The sequence below is a fragment of the Neovison vison genome, chromosome 13 (assembly GCF_020171115.1).
Source record: "Neovison vison isolate M4711 chromosome 13, ASM_NN_V1, whole genome shotgun sequence".
Taxonomy (NCBI): domain Eukaryota; kingdom Metazoa; phylum Chordata; class Mammalia; order Carnivora; family Mustelidae; genus Neogale; species Neogale vison.
The window spans coordinates 73,640,928-73,665,197 of record NC_058103.1 but is presented as its reverse complement, the minus strand read 5'-3'; the positions used below and the strand labels follow the sequence as shown (position 1 = coordinate 73,665,197).

Here is a 24,270-nt window from a genome sequence, read left to right as displayed (position 1 = left end):
TGAGATCATGACCTGAGCGGAAAAACCCAGAGTTGGGCACTCAACTGACTGAGCCACCCAGGGGACCATCCTTGATAAAATTCTTGTTCTTAGTTTACAACCCATTTGCCTCAGAGGTCAGACACTCTTTTTATACAAAATAACCTGTTTAACAATCTAGACTAAAAATAATCTAGAAGCCTCCTGATAAAGCTCTATCTGTGTATGATTTAAAGCAAATTATGTTGCACTGTCATAATTTTCGTGAACTATAATTCCTAGGAATTGTGAAATACACCAAAATTTGAGAACCACTGCTCTGGCTCAGTGCTTCTCAAACTTTAATATGCACATGAATCACATGGGACCATGTTAAAGATTCTGCTTCCACAGGGTCTGGGGTGAGGCTTGAGAGCCTCCTTCTCAATTAAGTCCCTAGGTGGTTCTACTCATCAGTGAACTCCATTTTGAGTAGCAAGAATCCAGACCAGGGCTCCTCCAGTCCGGCTGCACGTGAGAATCAGCTGGGTAGCTGTACAGAGTATAGATGTCCCCCTCAAAGATCTTCATTTAATCGGTCTGGGATTATGACCTGGGCATTGAGATCTCACAGTTCCCCAAGTGATTTTAATGGGCAACCAAGCTGGAGAACCTCTAAAGCATAACTCATCATCTCAGTAGTCAGCTAAATTTAAATAGGGGAATTCTCAGCATAACTTAGGTCCTATATATAGCACCCAAGATGGAAACATGCTAGCATGATACATATAAATATGCCTTGACTTCAGCCAGCAGCTCTGTTGCTCTATACAAGCTGTGTTGGGACTTCTGATCCTCACCAAGTGACAAACCTCATCTTCAATTCCTTCACATATCTAATGAGGATTAGACCCCCGGAGACAGCTGCATTAACAAAATAAGAGAATATATGTGCAAGTGGTTTGGAGAGGACTGTGTCCTATCAACAAACAGATACACAAGTCTCACTTTTGCACTTGCTGACACTGCATTCACATATTTCACTTTTCACCACCAAAGCAAGTTGAAACAGATGCAAATGTGGAAGCACCAGCCCAGTTCAATTCCTAACAAAGTGCTTAATGATGCAGTTCCAGAAATGCATTGTGTCACTCGCATAAAACCACCTGTAACAAGTGAAGGATTAGTAAAGGATTACCAGCCTCAGGGAAAAGACAAAGGACTGTCATTTCCCAGGGTTGTCAGCCCTGCCTTTCGTCATTAAATTCAGACATACTTAATGAAAACATGGAAGTAGATTCACAGTTGCAAGTGATCAACTCCTAAAGAGATTTGCGGAGGACTGAAAGGAAAGAAGGATTTTAATACCAATAAAGAATAAAAACAAAAGCCAAAAAAGAGAGAGAGACAGAGGCACAGGAAGGAGTGGCATGGAGTTTTTTTTTAATTTGGAAGGCAAAAAGGTTACATTTAATGGGAAGCAGAGGTCATGTTAATAAATGCTCATGACGAAGCTGCTCTAACACAGAAGCAAGGGAAATACTCTGGGCTCGCCACCTACAGTCCCAATCAGAGTCGGTAGGTCAGTATAAATCTGAAGAACACCCACATGTCCAAGTTGTCATCTCAAAAGCTCTCATCCAGGGGAAATCAAAAAGTGAACCTAAAAGAAAGAAGCAGAAAGGTAAGAGAGGCATTCAAGGTTTTTAAAAATGTCCTACAATACTACAAGACAAGGTCCTAAATCCTTCAATCTACATTCTGAACCCACAAAGACAATCATGGGGTTCCCAAGTTCTAGAGTAGTGAAGTCAGGCTAGAATAACCAAAATAAAGCAAATATTTTTCACCGAACATTTTATAATGGTATCCATAAAAATGAATGTTCCAGGGGCGCCTGGGTGGCTCAGTTGTTAGGTGTCTGCCTTCAGCTTGGGTCATGATCGTTCTGGGATAGTGCCCCACATCAGGCTACTTACTCAGTGGGAAGCCTACTTCTCCCTCTCCCACTCCCCCTGCTTGTGTTCCCACCCACCACCACCACCCCCCTCCCCCGTGTCAAATAAATAAATAAATAAATAAATAAAAATGAATGTTCCAACCTGAATCCCAGGCACATCAAGGTAAAACTTATTAGGAGTTGCAGGTATGGGTTCTAACTCCAGCTCTGCAATTAATAAAGTGCATGATCTTCTGTAAGTCACTCTGACCTCTCTAGCTCACAAACTCTTAGAGGTGAGAGAGGCTGCAACTTAGCCTCAAAGGCTTTTCTGGATCGAGAAAGCATACAAAGAACTAAATTTCAGTTGGAAAGTAGGGGGTAAAAGGAAGACATCAGGGAAGGAAAAAGTAGAGAAAAATTCCCTATCTTGAATTTAACAAAGGAACAAAATAGAAGAAATAATTTCATTTTCATTGCAAGATAAGGTTATTTTTGGCAAGAAGAAGGTGGAGGATAACTCCAAGGGAAGCAGCCACATTGCTGCAGGCCACACAAGATTGCGATCTGTGCCTAGTGAGACAGAGCACTCTCCCAGCAAACCCAGGCTTCCTTTCTAGTCCCTCCAGGAGTGCTGCTGGCCTAGTGCACTACAATACGGGTGCGGCCAGAAAGTGACCCCATAGTCTTAGGGGCGCCAATATTTCCAGCCATCAGCAGCCATTTTTCCTGCCATTTGCCATTAAAAGACTGCAATCTTCTTTGGGTGTCATGATTTGAAAAAAAGATTGGAAAACACATCCTTTCAGAAGTGCTGGGCTACCCTGGCAGGTAAGAGGGCATCACTGTATTTTGCCTACTAGTTCTGGTGATCTGCAGATTCTAGCAACAGAGCTTAAAGGAAAGATCTTATTAGACTTCTAGCCAGAGTACTTTTATTTTACTAACAACAGTACTCACAGAAATGGTACGGAACTGTAGAACATTCCTACATCAGAATTATGAGAAAAAGAAAGAACAAAAAACAAGGAACAAAAAGCATTCACAGTGCCAACCAAGAACAAACAGACCTATTAAACTCACCTACTTATACTCCATCAAATTTCTTTTTTTTAAAGACTCTGTTTTTTTAAATTAAGTAATCTCTATAGCTAACATGGGGCTCGAACTCACAACCCAGAGATCAAAAGTTGCATACTCCGTGGATTCAGCTAGCCAGTCATCCCACTCCATCAAATTTCTTAAAGCAAACTCCCTGGCTACAGACTATGTACTATGAGTGCTTCTAGTTCTAATGGCCAAGGTTAAGAGCAGACACACAGGGCCATTTCAGTGAGAAGCCTTAACAAAGAATTATAAAAGAAATCCTAGTTTAGTACAAAAGTCAAGTTCTGAGCTTCTCAGTATTAAAACAGTTAAATAAATCTCACATACTGGGGCTGGTCGATTTAGAAGGCAAAATGACTCATGGGATTAAGACTCTTTGATAGTGGTTTTCAGAAAATTCTATTCAACAAAGATGTGCTCCCTTCTTTTAACACAAAACTACATTTACCAGATAGTATTCTAAAAACAGAGGATCTAGGTTTCTTTGAAATGTTAATTCAACAAAACTGGACTATGCAACAGCTCAGAAGAATGCTTCCACTGCAAACCAGGGGATGAAGGGTTCAGGAAACTAATAAAATTGCTTCCCTTGAGACCGAGACATGCAAAATGGGAGACACCTACTGAGAAAAGTTCACATGACTCCTTCAGTCTATTTCACCCATGCAGAAAAGACCATGCCATCTGATCAATCTGTTCTAATCATCTTAAAAGAAAACCAGGCACAAAGCAAAGTTAAAAACAATTATTCTCTGTATAGATATAAAAGACTACGCCAGACAGGGTCATTTCTATTTGGAATCTCCATTCTTCTCCAGCAGTGTCTCTATTCAGACACCAGTACTAAGCAGATACACTCAAATACTGATTTTCCTTCAAATCAATTTCATCCTGGATATCCTGGTCACCCAATTAACAATGAAATTAGAGAAAATGTGAATCAAGACCATTCTGCAGAAATTCTAGGTTCGGAACTCAATCTGAATCATAATTTCAGAAGGCACAGATCATGGGTTTCAAAAGATGGCAGGAGCTTTTTGCACATGAGCTGCTGTGAGCCTCTCATTTTATAGATGAGGAAGCGATAACCTGGTAGGTTAACAGATCAGTTAAGAGCTGTGCTGTCTATTACTGAAGCCACCAGCCATATGTGGCTATTCAAACTTAGTTAAAATTAAGTAAAATTAAAAACTCAGTGCTTCAGTTGGTAGAATATTTGACTTTTTTTTTTTTGAGCATTAACTTCATCTCAGAGCTGTAAATTCAAGCCCCATGCTGAATGTAGAGATTACTTAAAAATAAAACCTTTAAAAAAGCAAAACAAACAAAACTACATGACTAGTGATTACCGTACTGGATGGAGCAGGCTTATAACACTTCCACATTGCCGAGTTCTACTAGCAAGCACTGAGCCTATGTCATCCTCTCTAGATAAGGTCAGGTCTCCTGAGCTGCATTCTCTTGCATGTCTTCTGACCCCAAGATGACTGACTTTGCAGACATTTTTTTTTAAATTTACATATATACGTAATCTCTATGCCCAATCTGGGGCTCAAACTCATGAACCCGAGATCAAGAGCTGCACGCTCTTCCAACTGAGCCAGTCAGGTGCCCCACAGAAACATTTTAAATAGCCTATCTTCATCTTTTCTTATCATCTCTCCTAAGTTTCTCCCATTGAAAAAATGTAAGTTTAATATTTTTAATGAAAACCTTTTAACAAGATGTAGATATTCATCATCCAAGTCTCCGAACATAATAGAGGAGAAGGAATATAAATGTTCAGAATCAAAATGTCTGTTATCAAGTTTCCACTTGGTCACTTACTAGCTCCAGAGCCTAGACAAGTTAATACAAATTTCACCAGGATTGGAAGCCTGGCTGGCTCAGTCAATGAAGCATGGGATTCTTGATCTTGGGGTCATGAGTTTGAGCCTCGTGTTGGAATGAGTATATTTTGATGGGTAGCTTCCTCATATGTTGGAATGCTGGGTGAGATTTTTTTTTTTAAGATTCATTATTTTTTTTTTTAAGATTTATTTATTTATTTTAGAGAGAGCTCCTAGTAAGGCAGGGAAGGGCAGGAGGAGAGGGAGAGAGAAACCTACTCTACAGTGCAGAACCCAATGCGGGGCTCAATCCCACAACCCTGAGATCAGGAGCTGAGCCGAAACCAAGAGCTGACACTTAACCGACTGCATCACCCAGGTACCCACTTCACCAAGGTTTAATTACCTTATGTGTAAAATGAGACTACTACTATTCAACTACCTCCCTCACAGGGTGGGCCATGAGGATCACATGAGTTAACATTTCTGGGAGAGTGAGTCCCATAAGCCTAGTAATGTGATAACTATAAAACATTTTATAAATGTTAATCTAATTTTGTAAAAGATCTTACACAAACATTGTGCATTTTGTTACATATGGACACATTAATTTCCCACCCCCTGTGAATGGATGATGGAAATCTGGTAATACAGATAAAAAGCAACAACTCATGAAAAAAAAGAAAAAAAGAAAAGCTCGACTGAGGATCCACACAAATGGCACGAATCGTCTCAAATACAATGAGAGAACTATCACGAATTCTAATAATCACGGGCTGTAGCAGCTTTAAGAGACTGATGAGCATCCAGGCCAATTCCCTCATTGTGCAGACAGGGAAACTAGGCCTCAAAAACAAGCTTATGTGTCCAATCAACTAGTTAACAGAGCAAAATCTATAATGCAAGTCTTCCAACTTCTAGTCTCATACTTGCACCCCACCCTACAGCCTTTCATACGAATTTTTTCCTTGGCTCCTTTCTTCCACAGCATTTTCCATGTGTTAGCATCCATGTAACTAATGACTTAGCTATTTTCATAGCATTTTCTTAGGGCTGAAATTATTTATTCATACACTCATTCAACAAACATGCACAGTGACTGTTAGCCCTGTGCTAAGCCTACAGAGAATTCAAGAGTTCAGTGGGAGAGACAGGAAAGCAGATGAACAATTTCATTAACTATTGTTAAATGCAGCATTAAAGGTGGACACAGTGGGCCCCAGAAGAAGTCCTATACAACTTGGGAGCAGGGATGACATGGAGAAGGAATCATGTGAGCAGCAAGGATGGAGAAATAACACAAGGAATTAGGGTAGCAATGTACTTCATAACAATATTTGACATATTTTTTAATGGGTAGCTTTAAACAGACCAAATACAAAATAGAGTTCAATCACTAATTAGTCATTAATTAGTGGCTTTTTTAGTAAATAAAATAAGCAGACTCGGGGTTTTAAGAATAATGGCTTAAAGAATTCATCTCCCTCTCCAATTGGAGAAAAAGGGGATAGTGAAAAAAAGATCATACCATGTGCTTAGCTCAAAAAACATTCCTCAAATTTAAAATAGTTCCCTTTTTGGGAACTTATTTGGTGGCTAGAACTAGTTCAACATAAGATGAAATGTCAAAGATAAAGTGAAATAAAAACTGAACAGTTCCCCACAAATAAAAAATTGAAGATTATTACTAGTGGAGGTCATGTTGGGAGCAAATAAGATCTAGAATGAACCAAAAAGGGATCTCCTGAACTGACAAGAAAAGAAATTAAAGGGAAAAGCAGTGGGTCTCCATGCACTTGAGGCCGTAACAAAATCCCTAGGCCACTTTCAGGTTGAATAACCTTTTGTGCCTAACTCCACACTGCCCACCTCTGGTGAGACTATAAAGCAACCCCCAACCAGCATCTAAGCCCACTTGGACCTCTGCTGCCCTCAGGTGACTAGAAAGAAACTAGATTTTATCACAAATCTAGTTTGGTGGTTTCCCCCCACAACTCAACTTTTCTTTTACTTTGTAGTACGTTCTCAGCAAACGAAATTACAACCCCACTAGGTGGCAGTAGAGCCTAAATAATAATATTTAGATTCCCTTCCACAGGTAATTTTCTAGGCCACTACACAATAGTACCCCCGTATTCATAGTCACTGCAATCAATCACAGGAGAAGCAGATGACCCACCTTCTGACCTGTCAGGTCAATAGTAGTCTAGCACTAGGTCACAATGCCTACATCATTCCCCTTACTTTATCTCATCACATAGGCATTCTATCATCCCACATCATCACAAGATGGGTGAACACAGGACAGTAAGATATTCTGAGAACACATTCACAAAACTTTAATTACAGTATAATATTATAATCGTTCTATTTTCTTAGTAGTTACTGTTGTTAATCTCTTACTGTGCCTAACTGATAAGCTGAACTTTACTATATATATATATATATATATGAAAAACACTAGTGTATGTAGGGTTCAGGACTACTGGTGGTTTCAGGCATCCACTGGGGGTTTGGAATATATCCCCACAGATAAGAGGGGACTACTGTACTTTATTGATAAAAAAAAATTCGAAAAGTCAACAGCAATTGTTTGTAAATAGCCCTGCTTGTCAGAGTTCTGTTCTGCCCAGCCCGGTCAGTCCCCTTGTTCCAGCCAGGATTAAACACTATGAATTTTTAAAGATCTGTGGGAGAATTATAAAAACAAAGCAACACTAACAAGATTTTAACATGAGCATTTGAACATTTGGCAAACAAAACTCCCTCCAGGCTGAGCATATTTCCAAGCTCAGGCTTGTCCCTTTGTGCCTGGTTCACTTTTCCTCAAATCCAGGGGCCATGTATGTCATCAGGAATTTTCCTTCCCAAACTTTGACACTATGTAGTTATGTCCCTCTTCTCCTCAATTCCCTTCAGAACCCCTTATATAAGCTGACAATTTTTGAAAAGAACTTCACAAAGAGACATGAAGAAACAACAGAAAATATTTAGATACTATGTAAATGTTAATATATTCAAATCTACTGAATTTCTGTGTCATACATTCATTCAAAACAGATACACAGCCACCTAAGTACCAGACACTGATCGGCAACTCCAAAGCGCATGAGGAGCATTTCTTACTTCTGCATTTCCATTTTTATGATAATCTAAAAAATATCATGGGAAGGGCACCTGGCTGGCTCATTCGGCAGAACATACAACTCCGATCCCAGGGTCATGAGTTCAAGTTCCATGCTGGGTGTGGAGATTGCTTAAAAATAAAGGGATCTCAAAGCAAGTCTCATTTAAAAAATAAAAGTATAAATACACACATACACACACACACCCCTATCTCGTCGTGAATTTACTCTTGGCCCTTGGGATAGACACCTATATAAACCAGTGCTGTCAACTGAGTGGCTCTTTTACCGCAGGATGTGTTTTCAGGAGACCACAAAGGCTGAAGCTTGGAAAAGGCTATGTTAACAGACCTAGGTTTTACATCAGGCCTGGGTGAAAGAAACTGTCATGAAGCTCAAGTCTTACAGCAGACGGAAGGAACAAGGACTAGAGAAGGACTCAAAGGGAACTTTAGCTGAATCTACAATGTCTAATCTGTTCAAAACCCCCTTTTTTTTTTTTTTTTAAAGATTTCATTTATTTAGCGGAGAGAGAGAGAGAAAGTGCAAGCACAAGCAGGGAGGGGAGAGGCAAAGGGAGAAGGAGAAGCAGACTTCCTCTGAGCAGGTAGCCAGACACAGGGCTTGATCCCACCCTGAGCTTAACCAACTGAGCCACCCAAGTACCCCTAATCTATTCAAAATCTTAATTCCCCGTAGTGGTTGGTTACATTATTCTCTGTACTTTTCTGTATTTTTTAAACTATCATAACAAGAACAATAAAGAATAATTATGAGAGAACGATAACTTTTTAAACATTTCTTTAACACTGAAATTGTCAAATACTTTACAGTAAACAAACTGGAGCAAAAATAGGGTATAAAAAATTTTTTTGAAGTCAGACTGGATTATCAGACTTTCTTATCTATGAATGGAATGAGCAAACCTATCCTCATGAGGTTATTTTGAAAATAAAGACACAGAACAATAAGCATTTAAAGTCTGACCCATGGTGAGCTCTCACTGTTAATTTATTTGCTTCTCCTTGAATAAATTTATCTTTTCAACTCAATGCCATTTTCTTTTGATCTGCCTTTTTCAGAGTAGCTGCTGGTTTTAAATGTCATCCCCCAATTCATGCAAGAGCAGTACATTACAGATGTTTATTCTTTTTATACCCAACCCTCAATGTACTTGGCAAGTATGGAGAATGTTCAATCTGTTTTGTTCTACCTTCTAAGTTGGTATAAATATTGACAACTCACTTGGAAATTATTTTAAAAGTGTTTTGGCACACTACCCACATAGCTGGGTTAGAAGCACATAAGAAGGGCAAAAAGATGTTATGTTTAAGAATTAAAAGCAGGACAATGTAACCTATGTCAAATGAAAGATCTCAGTGAAAAACCTTTTGGGCAGTGTCCCAGAGAGAAGGATTTTTCAATGAGTACATGCTCTAAAGAATGATTTAACACTGTAATCTGGCACTTGAAGATTTTGCTGTACCTTGGGCCCGTAATTCCCAGTGGAACAGGTGGCTGTAAGTTGTTAATATGGTCTGCAGTACGCAGTTCCTGCTGAGCCTGCTTTTTTGTCTCTGTTTTTGTCATAATTTTGAAATACTGAGCTCTCTGCAGCAAAGTCCTCCTCCAATCATGACAGTCCTAGGAAATCATTTTCCATGCTTTGGTATCTCCCTGAGCCTAGAGAACATCCTTGAATTGTTTGTTCTGTTCCCTTCCTAAACACACATGACTCATCTAGAAAAAATTATTTTAGTAATCTAAAGTAAGGCAGTTAGACGTTAGGACCTTTCCAGCAAGGTTACTATCAGAGAGCCCAAAAGTGACTCATGAGGTTTGCCAAATGTAAGGTCAATGTTGATTTGGTTTTCTAGCTTTGCTCAAGGAGTTATCATTCTCAGACACCGTGTCTGCTGCTTCCGCTCCCAAAGAGCACATAGCTCCCTTTTCTGGACTCCCACAGCACTGTGTTCGGACTCCCACAGCACTCTGTTGTGGCTTTAACTATGCCGAATTTTAACTGGTGTGTTCATAGGCCTTCTCTCCTACTATCCTGGTAACAAGGCACTGAACGGCACATAGAAGGGGTGGTAAGTGGAGGGACGGGGGACAACTCAAGTCCTGATCAGGTGTCCAAAGAGCTAAATTTTATGAGAATGGTAGAAAGAGAGACACCTGCGTGGCTCAGGTGGTTAAGTATCTGCCTTTGGCTCGGGTCATGATCCCTGGGTCCTGGGATCAAGCCCCATATCCGGTTCCTTGTACAGTGGGGAGCCTGCTTCTCCCTCTCCTTCTGCCACTCCACCTGCTTGTGCTCTCCCTCTTAGTCAAATAATTTTTTTTTTAATAAAGAATAGTAGAAAGAAGTACTTCTCAAACTTTTTCACTGAAATAAACCATTTCTGTTAACTTGCCACTACCAAAAATGAAACCTTACATGAATTAACAGAACTGTTTTTGAGGCGATTATCAATAATAGAAAGAACTCATGTAACATTACCAGTTAATGGATTCATTCATGCCAAAACTGATGTACAATCCTTGTCACGTTACTGCATACACTTTGTAAATGGTTGCTAATTCACGTGCTATATTACTAACTAGTACAAAAATGAAAGAATTCTTTTTTCTTGTTTTTAAGATTTTATTTATTTATTTGACAGCTAGAGCTCACAAGCAGGCACAGAGGCAGGCAGAGAGAGAGAGAGAGGAGGAAGCAGGCTCCCTGCTGAGCAGAGAGCCTGATATGGGTCTCGATCCCAGGACGCTGGGATCATGACCTGAGCCGAAGGCAGAGGCTTTAACCCACTGAGCCATCCAGGCGCCCCTAAAAATGATAGATTTCTAAGTAGTGACAGAAAGAAGAAAGAAATTCTTCCCCCAAAAAAGATAACATTTCCTAAAGTTCTTTATCTGCCACCCAACAGCAACAACACTAAATTTTGTAGTGGAAAGGCACAGAAAAGAGCACATTCATCATCAGTAAACTAGGTGGGCTACTAGAAAAGCACTAAGCCAAGAGCACCACTGTCTAAGGCACTTCTTTGCAACCACTTAGCTGGCCACAGAAGGCCTCTGTTTTCTCATATGCAAAATAATAAGGTCAACATACAGATTGGAAAATACTCACGTACTTCTTAGAGATTTAGGATTCTGCTTGGAAGGGAGGGATAAAGCGAAGGGCATATCACCCCTGAAAGAGGGGCCAAGCACAGAGGGCTTCTCAGCTATGTCAGTGAGAACAACTCCAGCTCCACTGCTTGTTTTATAGACTGGGATTCTACGTAGGAGTTTATTTAGAAAAAAAAAAAAGGAACTCTACTGTGAATAAAAGGAAAATGACAAATGAACCAAATGACATCTCATCGTAGATTTTAAAGTCTTCTCCCAGGCCAATCCAAATTCCCCATCTATTTCCACTTTAGTACACACATTATTAGTAAATGGCCACATTCATTCATTCAGCATGTACTGGATGGCATATGCACCATATAAGGTATAAGCACTAGACTAGTTACGAGGGTGGACAACGGCCCCACAATTTAAGTTATCTGAGATCAAAACCAGAAAGAAATATGGAGCAAATCTCCAGGAAGAACCTACAGTTTACGTCTCTTCCAAGATCTTAGTTGTTTTCATGGAGTTATTGATGTAGAAATTAATGTATTAGCTAGAGGCAAACTTACTTTCTGTTATCTTAATGATTTGCAAAACAGTGAGAAGGGAAGGCAATGACCAAAAGAGGCAGCACTGATGAATCATGATGATATTATGCATACTTTGCATTCTGACAGAAAATTCTCCAAGTGTCTTATCAGCAATATGGGAACCTTGGTAACCATAATCAAAACCAGCCACACTCAATTTCTATTCCTAAAATCAACATTATGGGGCAAGGGATATGATCAGTACTTACATTCTTCTGGTCTCCTACTCCCCAATTAAGTAAATGGGAATAATTCAGCCAACGAAGTTCATTACAACAAGGTGCAGGATGGTACTGGCAAAGAGAAAATCAGCAAAGGCTCGCTCTGGGGAGATGCCTTGGAAATCTGCCTTGTTCTGTGGGTTGATCTGTATCCTGAGGCAAACTGCACAAGAAGCAAAACATGAAAATGATTATCTAGAAACATAAAACACATAAACTGCTAATGAACACACCCCTACCCTACGTTTCAATAATTCTAACAGTAATGATACGTTAAGTGCATCCAAAGGAACGATACCCATGAGAGCCCCAAACTAGAAACACTCTAAATGTCTCTGAACAGTAAATGGGGTATAATTATGGCATATGCACACAATAAAATACTATACAGCAGTAAAAAAGAACTTCAAAATATGGATGCATTCCACAAATATAATGTTAAGCAACACAATTCAGACACAAAAAAGACACGCTGTATGATTCCATTTATATAAAGCTTAATGCGAGGCCAACCAATCTATAGTAATACAGACCAGGATAGTGGTTTTTATCTTTCAGAGGAGGAGGAATGACTGTGAAAGTGCAAGGAGGAGGCCTCTAGGTGCTAGGAACAACCTGTAGCTTGCTCTGTGTGCTGGCTAGATGGGTAAATTTAGGAATTCATGATTGTATACTTATGTTTTTATGCTCTTGTTAAAGAAAAAAAGTATGACTTCTCAGGCTAAAAACCAAAAGCTTACTCAGAAAAAGATAGATATAACCAAAATATCTTCAGAACTATCTTATCTCCCGATTTCAGTTTCTAATTATACCTCAATTGGGATGCAGGTGAGGAAGTTACAAAGGGGCTGGGCTAAATGACACAATGTTGTAAAACTGTGGATTACTTTCTAATAAAAAGTGTATAATATTGGATAGCACACAGTATAAATATAAGATTGCTTATCTATGAGGACCTCATAAATTTAAGTTTTGATCTTAAAGTTCTAGCAGTTGCTCCTCCAAAAAAATGCAAGAGACCTAAACTATATAAACTTGACCGAGACCTCTCTCCTGCCTCATTCTACATCCTTGAAGATGCCAACCTGCTAAATTCATTAGCCATGGTCACCATTTGAGACGAAAAGCAAGCTCCAGCAATACAATTCCCCAAAATGTCTTTATGCCTGTGTTAAATAATTATGCCACTTAAGAAAACCCAAATTTGCTTCAGGCTAGCATCCGCTCCATCACCAACCAAGAAAGAAAATGAACTGAGATCTAACCCAAAGATCAGAAAACTACCAGACCAGCTCTCCAGAGGCCATCACCACAGCAACAGTTTTCATTATGCTTAAGCATGTAAACACTGTGGAAACACCACTGATCTTTTCAAGCACCTGGACCCTTCAAAATAATGAAGGACATTGACTGAAGCAAGGGCAACCAATTAAAATCCTGCCGTGGAGAGTACAGACTGGTTCATCCATTTGGGAGAACTGGCAATACGCATTAATATTTAAAATGTTTTTACTTTTTGAGTAAGGAATTTATCTTACAGAACAAAGAATTTCTAACAGCATGTTCATAAAGTTGAAAAAAAAAGTAAAAACAGTCCAAATGTCACCAAGAGGATTATTTCAATAAATTACACTAGACATGCAATGAAATCCCATGCAATTATTCAAAAAAAAAAAAAAAAGACAAATTCTCTACAGCAAAGATAGCCAAGATATATTAAGTTAAAAAAAAAAAAAAAAAGACAAAAAAATCATTCCATTCCAGGGGCACCTGGGTGAATCAGTCATTAAGCATCTGCCTTCAGCTCAGGTCATGATCCCAAGGTCCTGGGATAGAGCCCTGCTTATGAAGCTCCCTGCTGGGTAGGAAGCCTGCTTCTTCCTCTTCCACTCTCCCTGGTTGTGTTCCCTCTCTCTCGCTGTGTCTCTATCAAATGCATAAATAAAATCTTTTTAAAAAATTATTCCATTCTGGGGCACCTGGGTGGCTCAGTGGGTTGAAGCCTCTGTCTTCGGCTCGGGTCATGATCCCAGGGTCCTGGGATCAAGTCCCAGGTTGGGTTCTCTGCTCGGCAGGGAGCCTGCTTCCCCCTCTCTCTCTGCCTGCCTCTCTGCCTACTTGTGATCTCTGTCAAATAAATAAATAAAATCTTTTAAAAAAATTATTCCATTCCATATTTCTCTTAAGAAAAAAATAGGTATCATTATTTTCTCATTTCTTTTAGTTGGAACCTAGGAAAAATTTGGAGAAGGAGATACCAAACTATTAACAGTGGCTACTGAGATGGAGATTAGGGATAGAGTAGTGTTTCAGGAATTTTAACGGAACAAAAGAGAAGCTCCCCATGAGGGTGAATAAGGTAATGAACTGGGGTGTACGGTTACCGTGGTCACAGTCACCCAGCTTATTTTAATGACAACATTAAGAGACCGATGGAGATGGAAAAGACCTTCGAGTTATAAAGACCAACACCCATTTTGATACATAATGCCCAAGAGGAGGTGGGGGTGAGCATTCTGGGGGAGGCTGCATGATCACCCAGGAAGTTTTCCAAAGTACACTCACCACTTCCCGAATCTGACAAGCATCCCCAGGTGGAGAATTACAAACTTTCCAGAACCTGTGTTACTGATAGGGGTGTCTTATTCCTCAGACACACTGGGATACAAAAATGGCCAAGAACATCTGTTCAAAAAGCTCCTCCACAAATGATCCTTCATTATCTCCCTAAACACTTCCAAAGATGGAAATTTACTATCTCCTAAGGCAGCCTGCTTCATTTAAACATCCTAATTTAATCTATCTCCTTAAATGTTCATTCATCCAGCATAATATTTACTGAGCATCTATTATGTGCCAAGCATCATCCCAGGTACTGGGAACGTGGCACAATAACAAGAGTCTGGCTCCCAAGAATCTCACACTGTAATAGAGAAGAACAAGTAAGTAAGCACTAAACAAGGGAAGTATCACTTAGTAATAGGTGCTATGAAGAAAATAAAAGAAGGTAATAAGAGAGTGACCAGGAAGCTATTTTTATCTGGTAGTCACAGAAGATCTAAGAGATGTTACTTAAGACCAAAATTTGAAAAATAGGAGACAACCATGCAAAGATCTGGGGCCAGAGCATTCCAGGTAGCAAGAACAATCCTGACATATTCTAGGTATAGGTCAGACTAACTAGATTATAGTGATCAAGAGCAAGAGGGAGACAAGGGCCAAATCCTGTGGGGTTGTGTAAGCTTCAGGAAAGAGTCTGGATGTAGTCTAAGTGCAATAGAGCACTTCAGAGTTTTGGAGTTTTTTTTTGTTTTGTTTTGTTTTGTTTTGTTTTTAAGATTTTACTTGTTTATCTGACAGAGAGAGATCATAAGTAGGCAGAGAGGCAGGCAGAAGAGAGAGAGGGAAGCAGGCTCCCTACTGGGCAGAGAGCCCGATGCGGAATTCGATCCCAGGACCCTGGGATCATGACCTGAGCTGAAGGCAGAGGCTTTAACCCACCCAGGTGCCCAAGCATTTCAGAGTTTTGAACAGATGAGTAAAATAATCTGAATTATAATTGTTAAGGTTGCTAGAATTGCACCAGAGAATGGTTTATGGAGTTAAAGGAGCATAGGAACCACTTAGGAGCATGTAATGGTAGTAAAAACAAACAGAAGTGAAGAGATACAGACTATATTTTGGAGAAGACAGGGCTTGCTGATGAAATGGATGTGACGTAGGAAATAACAGAAATAAGGGATCAAGGCTTCAACCAGTGTACTGACTGTGAAGAGGCAGATGGCTGGGCAGAAAGGTTCAATTTGGAGTTTTATATACCAGACATCAAGTGAAGATGTCAAGTGGGCAACTGGATTTACTAATTTGGAATACAGAGAATGGGTCAGAACTAAAAACGTAAATGTAGTAAATTACAGTTATATAGACATTATTTAAATTCACCTACGGAAAAAAAAATCAGAGACCAGAGGAGGTCTAGCTCCATGTCCTCAGACTGCAAAGCACCCAGCACAAAGAGTAGGAAGGAAAAACCAACGCGGTAAAAAGGAACAACCAAGAGTGCTATAAAAGCCTCAAGAAGAAAGTCCACACAGAGAAGACAGCAGCCAACAATATTAAATGCTAAATGCTGCTGGGCATTCAAGCAAGGTGAGGGAGATGGCCATTAGGTTTGTCAAGATGGTAAGTGTAGTTGAGCCAGAGTGGTGACAACAGACCACCACAAGAATGGGGTGAGGAATGAATGGAAAGTGAGAAAGCAGAAACAGCAACTAGACTATTCTTTCATGGTATTCTCTGAGGATTGGAAAGAAACAGAATGGCAGCTGGATGGGCATCTAAGACCAAATAAACACTTTTTATTTTGGCAATATCAGAGCATGCTTGTACCATGGGAATGATCCAGCAGAGAGATATTAATAATGCAGCATGGAAAGATGATCACAGAGGTTGAGTCCCTGAGGAAGCAAGAGAACATTGGTTCTTCTGCCCAAGTGAAGGCGTTGGCATTGAACAGGAAAGGGACACATCAACCATTATCAGGGGAAGTAAAAGAGTAGAGGTACAGGTGCAAATGAGCTGCTATATGACTTCTCACTGGGAAGATGAAAGGATTCCTGTCTACCTTTTTAGTAAAAAAATTAAAAATTAAAATTAAAAAAATAAAAAGGTAAAACAAGATTATCAACTGAGAACAAAGGAAGAGAGGACATATGGAAAAGTCAAAAGAACTTATGATGCATATTTTGGAAAAGCTAAGATATTAGAGAATTATTATAGGACCACTGGGCAAAGCTGAGTGTCCATTTGTATTCCTAGTTTCACCAATACTTCTCCATCACAGCACTATAGCCAATTATCTCTATCTCCCACTAGATTACAAACTCTAGAATGGCAGAGACCATGTCTGTGTGTCTCACAGCTCATCCTCAGTACCTTGGCAGAGAATCTGGCACATAATTGCTTAGTATTCATTTACTTATTATAGGTGCCCTCACAATTTAATTTTTACAGTGTTAAGCAGTTAACAATGCAGAGATGAAAAGACAGCCCCTATCCTCGAAGGGCTGACCCTCCAGCAGACAGACAGACACAAAAACAAATACAGCGCAGTATCAACGTGCCACACCTTCCTCTCTTCCACCCTCTTCCCCCCCCCACCAACAGGTAAAACATATACAAAAAAAGACCCAGATCTGCTGGAAGAGTCAGGGAAGAGTTCCAAAAGGAAGCAGCACTTGAGCTGAGTTGTCTAAGAAGTGAAGGTATTTCCCAGGCAGTCAAGCCAAGGTACAAATAGCTTAAGACATCACAGTATCTTCAGAGAATACCAAGTTAACTCAATAAAGCAGGGGTATAAAATATAGAGGAAGCAGAGGTAAGAGGTGAAGCTGGAGATAAGAGCCTGGTGTCACAAAAAAGATTTTTAATTTTTCACTGGGAACCACAAGACTATATTTCCACAGGGAGAGGCATGAGCAGATTTGCAAGTCAAATCAAGCCTGGGGGAGGAATGAAGAAGATTACAGGGGTCTCGACAAGAGGTCGTGAGAGCCTGAGACACTGAGGATGGAAAGCGAGCAACAGCTATGGAAGATTTATAAATGAAATATTTCTAAACAGGACTCTCGGGCACAAGGTTAGCAAACTTCAATCTCTTGGATAGCAGTTATGATAGATATTAGGGCCCATAAATCCGACAGATAATGCCCAAAGAAATGCTGGACCCCCCAGTCCACATGGCCCAAAAGCTCCCATGAGAGAAAAACATTCTGGATTAGGCGTCCTTGCCTTTCAAATTCAAACTGCTTTCGGATTTGTAAATTGGAAGAAACAAAACTTTTTTTTTTTTTTTTTTTTTTTTTCTTTTTAAATCCAAAGAGCCTGGATGGCTAGGTTGGTTAAGCACCCAACTCTTGATTTCAGCTCCGGTCCTGATTTCAGGGTGGTAAAATCCAGTCCCACATCTGGCTCCCTGCTCCACAGGAAGTCTGCTTGAGATTCTCTCTCTCTCCCCCTCCCTCTGCCCCACTCCTCCTCTCAAGCGCACATGCTCTCTTTCTCTCAAAAATATAAATTAATTTTTTAAAAATCCAGAATTAGGGGCACCTGGATGGCTCAGTGGGTCAAGCCTCTGCCTTCAGCTCAGGTTGTGATCCCAAGGTCCTGGGATCGAGCCCCACATCAGGCTCTCTATTCGGCAGGGAGCCTGCTTCCCCCTCTCTCTCTGCCACCCTCTCTGACTACTTGGGATCTCTCTTTGTCAAGTAAATGAATAAAATCTTTTAAAAAATAAAAAATAAAAATAAAAATCCAGAATTGTTTCTTATAGAAAATAAAATAGACGAAGTTGTAAAAATGACTTAACTGATTTCCAGATCAAAGACTTATTTAAAAAACAGTCTTCGTGTTTTCCATTTGTCTCTCCTAAATAGCACTCTGAATGAGCAGAAAGAGGGATTTCACTTAAGTAAAAAAGGAAACTAGAAGGGCTGCCAACACAGGAATGTTACTCTACCAAAGGGACAGATGTCCTCAGCTAGAGATATCTAACCATAAGATAAACAGTCTGCTGCTAAGGAAATCTGAAATTTGTCTCTTAAAGCTTACTATACTTTACACTGTTGATCCACAAAAAAAAAAAGATTTCTCAATGACAATTTTCTATCTCGGGCTCCCTTCTTAAAATCATGGTAAGTCTCCCAGCCATAAGGAAGTAGAAGAAAATAGATCATTTCCACTGAGAGCAAATAACACCAGGCTTTTTAAAAGTGTTATTGCATTCTATATGGGTTAAAAATACACTGATCAATTTTCAAAGAGCATATGCTTAATTAACACATGCAGATGAAATGTAAGAAAAAAGACTGCCAAAAAGAAATTAGGAAACCAAACTAAATAACTTTTCCCACCAATTCATCTAGTGTAGGCTAACACCAATTCTAAGTCTCTCCCTTACTCAAATTTAAAAAAAAAAGTTGGCAGGGGCGGGGTTGGGAGGGGAAGACGCCTGGCTGTCTCAGTCAGAAAAGCATGTAACTTTTGGTCTCAGGATTGTGAGTTCAAGCCCCATGTTGGGTATAGAGTTTGCTTTACTAAATAAATAAACTTTTAAAAATAAATAAAATTAAGGGTGCCTGGGTGGCTCAGTGGGTTAAGCCTCTGCCTTTGGCTTAGGTCACGATCTCAGGGTCCTGGGATCAAGCCCTACAGCAGGCTCCCCGCTCAGCGGGGAGCCTGCTTTCCCCTCCCCACTGCCTGCCTCTCTACCTACTTGTGATCTCTGTCAAATAAATAAATAAAGTCTTTAAAAATTAACTAATTAATTAGATTTAAAAATTTTTTTAAACTCCTTAGATGCTTTCCTATTACCTACAGAATAAAATCATTGGCCTGGCCCTGTCAAAGCTCGAGCATCCAGCACTATCTAAACCATCCTTATCTCCTACAATTCCCATTCTCCAGCTAAACAGGCCTCCTCCCTTCTCTTCCAACAGGACACAAACCACCAGAAAATGAGAAACCCAGCACCATAAACAAGTACAAGGCTTCCCTTCCCAATAATCACAACAAATAAACTCCAAATTTCAAAATTTCCCATTAACACATTCCCTGTTGAGCATCTGAGCTAACAAATGGCACAAGAGTTAGGACCTAGTAAGGGCAACGCTGTCAAAAGAAATGCAAATGATACCCTTTGATGGTTAACTATGAATTGTCATAAATACTTCCTTTCCTGAAGCAACTTTCATTTCTCTGGCCTAATTACCTGTTATCTAACAGCTTTGGAAATCCCAATCCCCCTGACTCCACTATCACTGTGCCCTTTAACTAGACATTGTCTTCAAAGACAAGCTAGGACTTTCCCACTGGGGAGGAGGGATAGGAGTCTGCCAACTCATTTTTAGCTACAACAGCCTCAAAAACAAGACCTGGCATAAGAAAAAAATTATTTGGGGGCGCCTGGGTGGCTCAGTGGGTTGGGCCTCTGCCTTTGGCTCGGGTGATGATCTCAGGGTCCTGGGATCGAGCCCCACACAGGGCTCTCTGCTCACGGGGAGCCTGCTTCCCCTCTCTCTGTCTGCCTCTCTATCTAGTTGTGATCTCTGTCTGTCAAATCAAATAAAATCTTTAAAAAAAATTATTTGTTAAAAAAAGATCTTCTGGGGGCGCCTGGGTGGCTCAGTGGGTTAAGCCGCTGCCTTCGGCTCAGGTCATGATCTCAGGGTCCTGGGATAGAGTCCCGCATCGGGCTCTCTGCTCGGCAGGGAGCCTGCTTCCTCCTCTCTCTCTGCCTGCCTCTCTGCCTACTTGTGATCTGTCTCTGTCAAATAAATAAATAAAATCTTTAAAAAAAAAAAAAAAAGATCTTCTGGCTTCATCACACCAATAATTTACAACTGTAGTCCACACACTCTTCAGTAAATCACACTCTCTTTTGTAGCCCTGGGAAGGCATTCTTAACCTTAAAAGGCTTATAAAGCCAGGGTGACTGCAGCAAGAAACGTTCTTTTCAATCAACTTGGGCCCCACCCATTCCTAACCTTGCAGACATGGAAGACAAAATCGTCAAACAAAAGTCACTAGAGGTTCTCAAAATTCCTTCTCCAGTTTGAACAATAAAATTCTTAGTCTTGAACAGTCTGGGGTGGGGGGGGGAGTCATGGGGAGTCGGATAGGAGGTCAGGAATCTGGAGCAAAAAGGGTAGTGTATCTATCTGGTGTATACGGCCATAGTGACAGTTCAATTCCTGATATCCACAATGCTGCCACAGAGAACCAGGTCTTGGTCATCTAGGACAAAACTCAAAGATTATAATGAAATATCCAATTAACAGGCTAGTGCACAAATTATTAAGTCCTAATGCTTAAGTTCTGAGAGAGAAGGCAGAGTACCTTTGGTATGAGTCTGAACTAGTATTTATATAAAAAGCATGCTCGCTCTCTCTCCCTCTCTCTCTCTGACAAATAAATAAAATCTTTAAAAAAAAAAAAAAGCATCCTATAGCTCTACGGACAGAGAACCACTATAAATGAACAAAAATGAACAATTCTAAGGCTGTATTTTGTCTGTGCCCCCAACTAGACTATAAACTCACTGAGGACAAAAAACACAAATCTGATGCACCCCCCAAAGCTAGTACCTTGTATTAAGACTCAAAATGCAATTGATGGTCTGACTTATAACAATCACAATGGAAGAAAAATGAGTTCTGGCTTGTTCTAAAAGTCAGAAGGAAGGCAATACCAGTGACCAGAAAGGCCCAACTGGTGGCCATCTATAAAGTGGACTGGCCATCTCTCACGGGCCAAGCCTGAACTTAGCATTCACTTGAGTTCCTACTGGGCCAGAAAGGTCAGATTTTGGCAAAAAAATTTATGGGAGAGGGGTTCCTGCGTGGCTCAGTGGTTAAGCAACAGCCTTCAGCTCAGGTCATGATCCCAGAGTCCTAGAATGGAGTCCTGCATCAGGCTCCCTGCTCAGCAGGAAATCTGCTTCTTCCTCTCCCACTCCCCCTGCTTGTGTTTCCTCTCTTGCTGTTTCTCTGTCAAATAAATAAAATCTTTAAAAAAAAAAAAAATTTATGGGACAGTCAGCTCTTGTTAAGTATGGCAGTCTACAAGGTATCAAATGCTGGGATTCAGAATAATACTGCTAAAATAGAGTTCTGCGAATAAAAATTGAGTTCAGCACAACAAAGTAAAAGCTTCATACACATACATACATACATACACACACACACAAAGTAGGAGGGATGCGTGGGTGGCTCAGTCAATTAAGCATCTGCCTTCGGCTCAGGTCAAGATCCCAGGGTCCTGGGACCCAGCCCCTCATCTGGCTCTCTGTTCAGCAGGAAGCCTGCTTCTCCCTCTCCTATTCCCCTTGCTTATATTCCCTCTCTCGCTGTCTCTCTGTCAAATAAATAAAATCTTAAAAAAAAAAAGGTGAGTCAACAAGCAAACCACCTATGTATTTCTTACGCTGTTCACAGAATTGTTTCACTAGCGGTTAGCAGTGATGAGGCTGAGGCGAGAGAGATGCTTCAGAGTTGCGTTTTCCATTTTAAAGGTCTACCAACTTTAAAGGTTATGTTAAGGCTAAGTGAAATGGGAGTTTTCCTGGACCAAGATGAAGTGAAGTGGATCACCAAGCTGAACAGCAACATAAAGAGGGTTTCTCCAGAATTCCAGCTGTTTGACACTGGGCTTGTGGCAACCTTTCTGAGCCTCGGTTTCCCCGTTCACAAAAGAGGGCAGTGCAGGCTCCTCTCATAACTTCCCATGACGGTGATCTGATATAAAGGAGGGTGCTGTAGGAACAAAATCAGCGCACCAAAGTAAACATTGTTACTGCGATTACGTATAGAATCATTACCCGCTAGGATGAAGCTCCCCACACAAGAGATGAAGCCCGAGAGAAAAGAGTTGAAGGGGAAGGTCCCCACGAGGAGACAATAACCGAACTGCAGCGCTCCGGTCAGCAGTATGTACAGGAGGTACGCGTCAAGCAACTTCAGACGCTGAGGAGTGGAGCTCAAGTACTCTTCTAGGAACCGCGAGATGACCGACACTACCGACGCCGACATGACTACACACTCAGTTCTTCGGCCCGCGATCCCCGAACTCCCGTCCCAACGACGACCACGCCGGATGTAGTCTTGGCGCCTGCGCACCGCTCTAACCCAGCTCCACCCTCCCCGATTTGCCTCTTAGCGCAGGCGTATACGCGGGCCAAGGCGCGAAACAACTAATGCGCAGACGCAGAGTACTTCTACGGAAGAACGCTGCGGCCAGAGAAAATTAAAGCGCCTGCGCTATGGCTCTGTCCCAGGGCTGAAGACGTGTACTCTTTTTGTCCTACTTCCGCGGTCAGGTTGGTGACGCCCACGGTTGCTCTAGCAACAAGATACTGTAGGAGGAAGAGGGGGACACGTTTTACAGCGGACTGCGTGGCTAACCAAGGGTTCCGGCTTTCTTTGGTCCACCCACGTCTTCAAAGATTAACTGTTTTGGATCTGCTGTGAGGCAATTCCTGGCTCTCTCCGGGTTGGGGACTTACGCAGCCCTGGCTTTGTTGGGGTCAGATGCCTGTCCCAGATCATTAGAGCAAGTTAAGTTCTCCCGCAGGGAGAACAACCGCTGCTAATCACCATGCAGTCACCAGTTTAGACTCGGTTATGGAGGGAAGGAAGTGTGGAACGGATGGAGGAAGGAATCTTGACCTCTGCCTGGCCCTGAATAGGACTCGGGATCTAGCCTTGGGAGAGCTAACGAATAAGCGCGATAGAATCCACGGGGATTCATTAATTTAGCATTTATAGGGCGCCTCCTCAGGACGTTGTGCCCAATTGTGGGTGCCGTCCGGGGAATCAGATTCGGTCTCGAAAGGCCCGGTATTGGAGGTGGGCACTGAAAGAAAACAAGTCGATTAACATGCATACAGTAAATGATCAAATTTAGCAACAAGCTGGCATCCTGAACCCGGTGTAATATTCCGGAATATCAGTGCTGGAAGGCCCGAAAGAGCATTTCCTGGTTCACACCCTACTCCATCCAACTCATTTTGCAGAGGAAAGTGAAGGTTTATGGTTTTGTGTTTTAAACAAATGGAATTACCTATTTATATTTAAAGTTTTAACTTAAAAAAAAAAATAAGATCCACTTTAATTTCTGGCTTTCGCTGCCCTTTTAGTTGTCACATTAATCTGACCTTCCAGCCCTACTTCTCTCATCTTTTAGTTGCATGTCCCGTGTAACCATGTGCTTTTTAAGCTTATTAACAACTTTGAGCTATCCTAGGTACTCAGTCAAAATTCCTAAAGCAGCAAGTAAAGACAAAGGTCCTTCATTTTCACTTTTTTTTTTTTTTGAAGATTTTATTTATTTGACAGAGAGAGATCACAAGTAGGCAGAGAGGCAGGCAGAGAGAGAGAAAGGGAAGCAGGCTCCCTGCTGAGCAGAGAGCCACATGTGGGGCTAGATCCCAGGACACCCCCCCCCCAGATCATGACCCTAACCGAAGGCAGAGGGTTTAACCCACTGAGCCACCCAGGTGCCCCTCATTTTCACTCTTCATTTGTTAAAGTAGAAACTACATCAACGTCAACAAATGTACTGATTAGCAGTGGTGAGCAAAACTTTGCTTAGGGCCTAGAAAGAAGAGAAATAAATCACGTCCTCAGAAAGCTTTAGAATCTATCTGAAAAATAGATTCATAGTCACACCCACAGAGATTTGTGCTGCTATATGAACTTAAGTTCAGCCTAAACTCTCTTATGTTGCTGAGAAGGAAAGGAGGGGGAAGTGAATAACCTGTGGGTTCCTATTTCAATATAAGAAGGCTGGAAGCTTCACTTTTTCTGACAAGTTGAACCTTTCTCC

General features: G+C 41.0%; 1 protein-coding gene across 1 annotated transcript; it reads right to left on the bottom strand.

Moving 5' to 3' along the window:
* Positions 1-1,384: 1,384 nt before the first annotated feature.
* On the bottom strand, positions 1,385-22,571 carry DAD1 (defender against cell death 1). Its single transcript, XM_044230206.1, has 3 exons — positions 22,265-22,571; positions 11,878-12,052; positions 1,385-1,621 (listed from the first exon to the last, which is right to left on the bottom strand). The coding sequence occupies exons 1-2, from the start codon at positions 22,473-22,475 to the stop codon at positions 11,922-11,924; spliced, it is 342 nt and encodes a 113-aa protein (XP_044086141.1). The 5' UTR covers positions 22,476-22,571; the 3' UTR covers positions 1,385-1,621; positions 11,878-11,921.
* Positions 22,572-24,270: the final 1,699 nt, after the last annotated feature.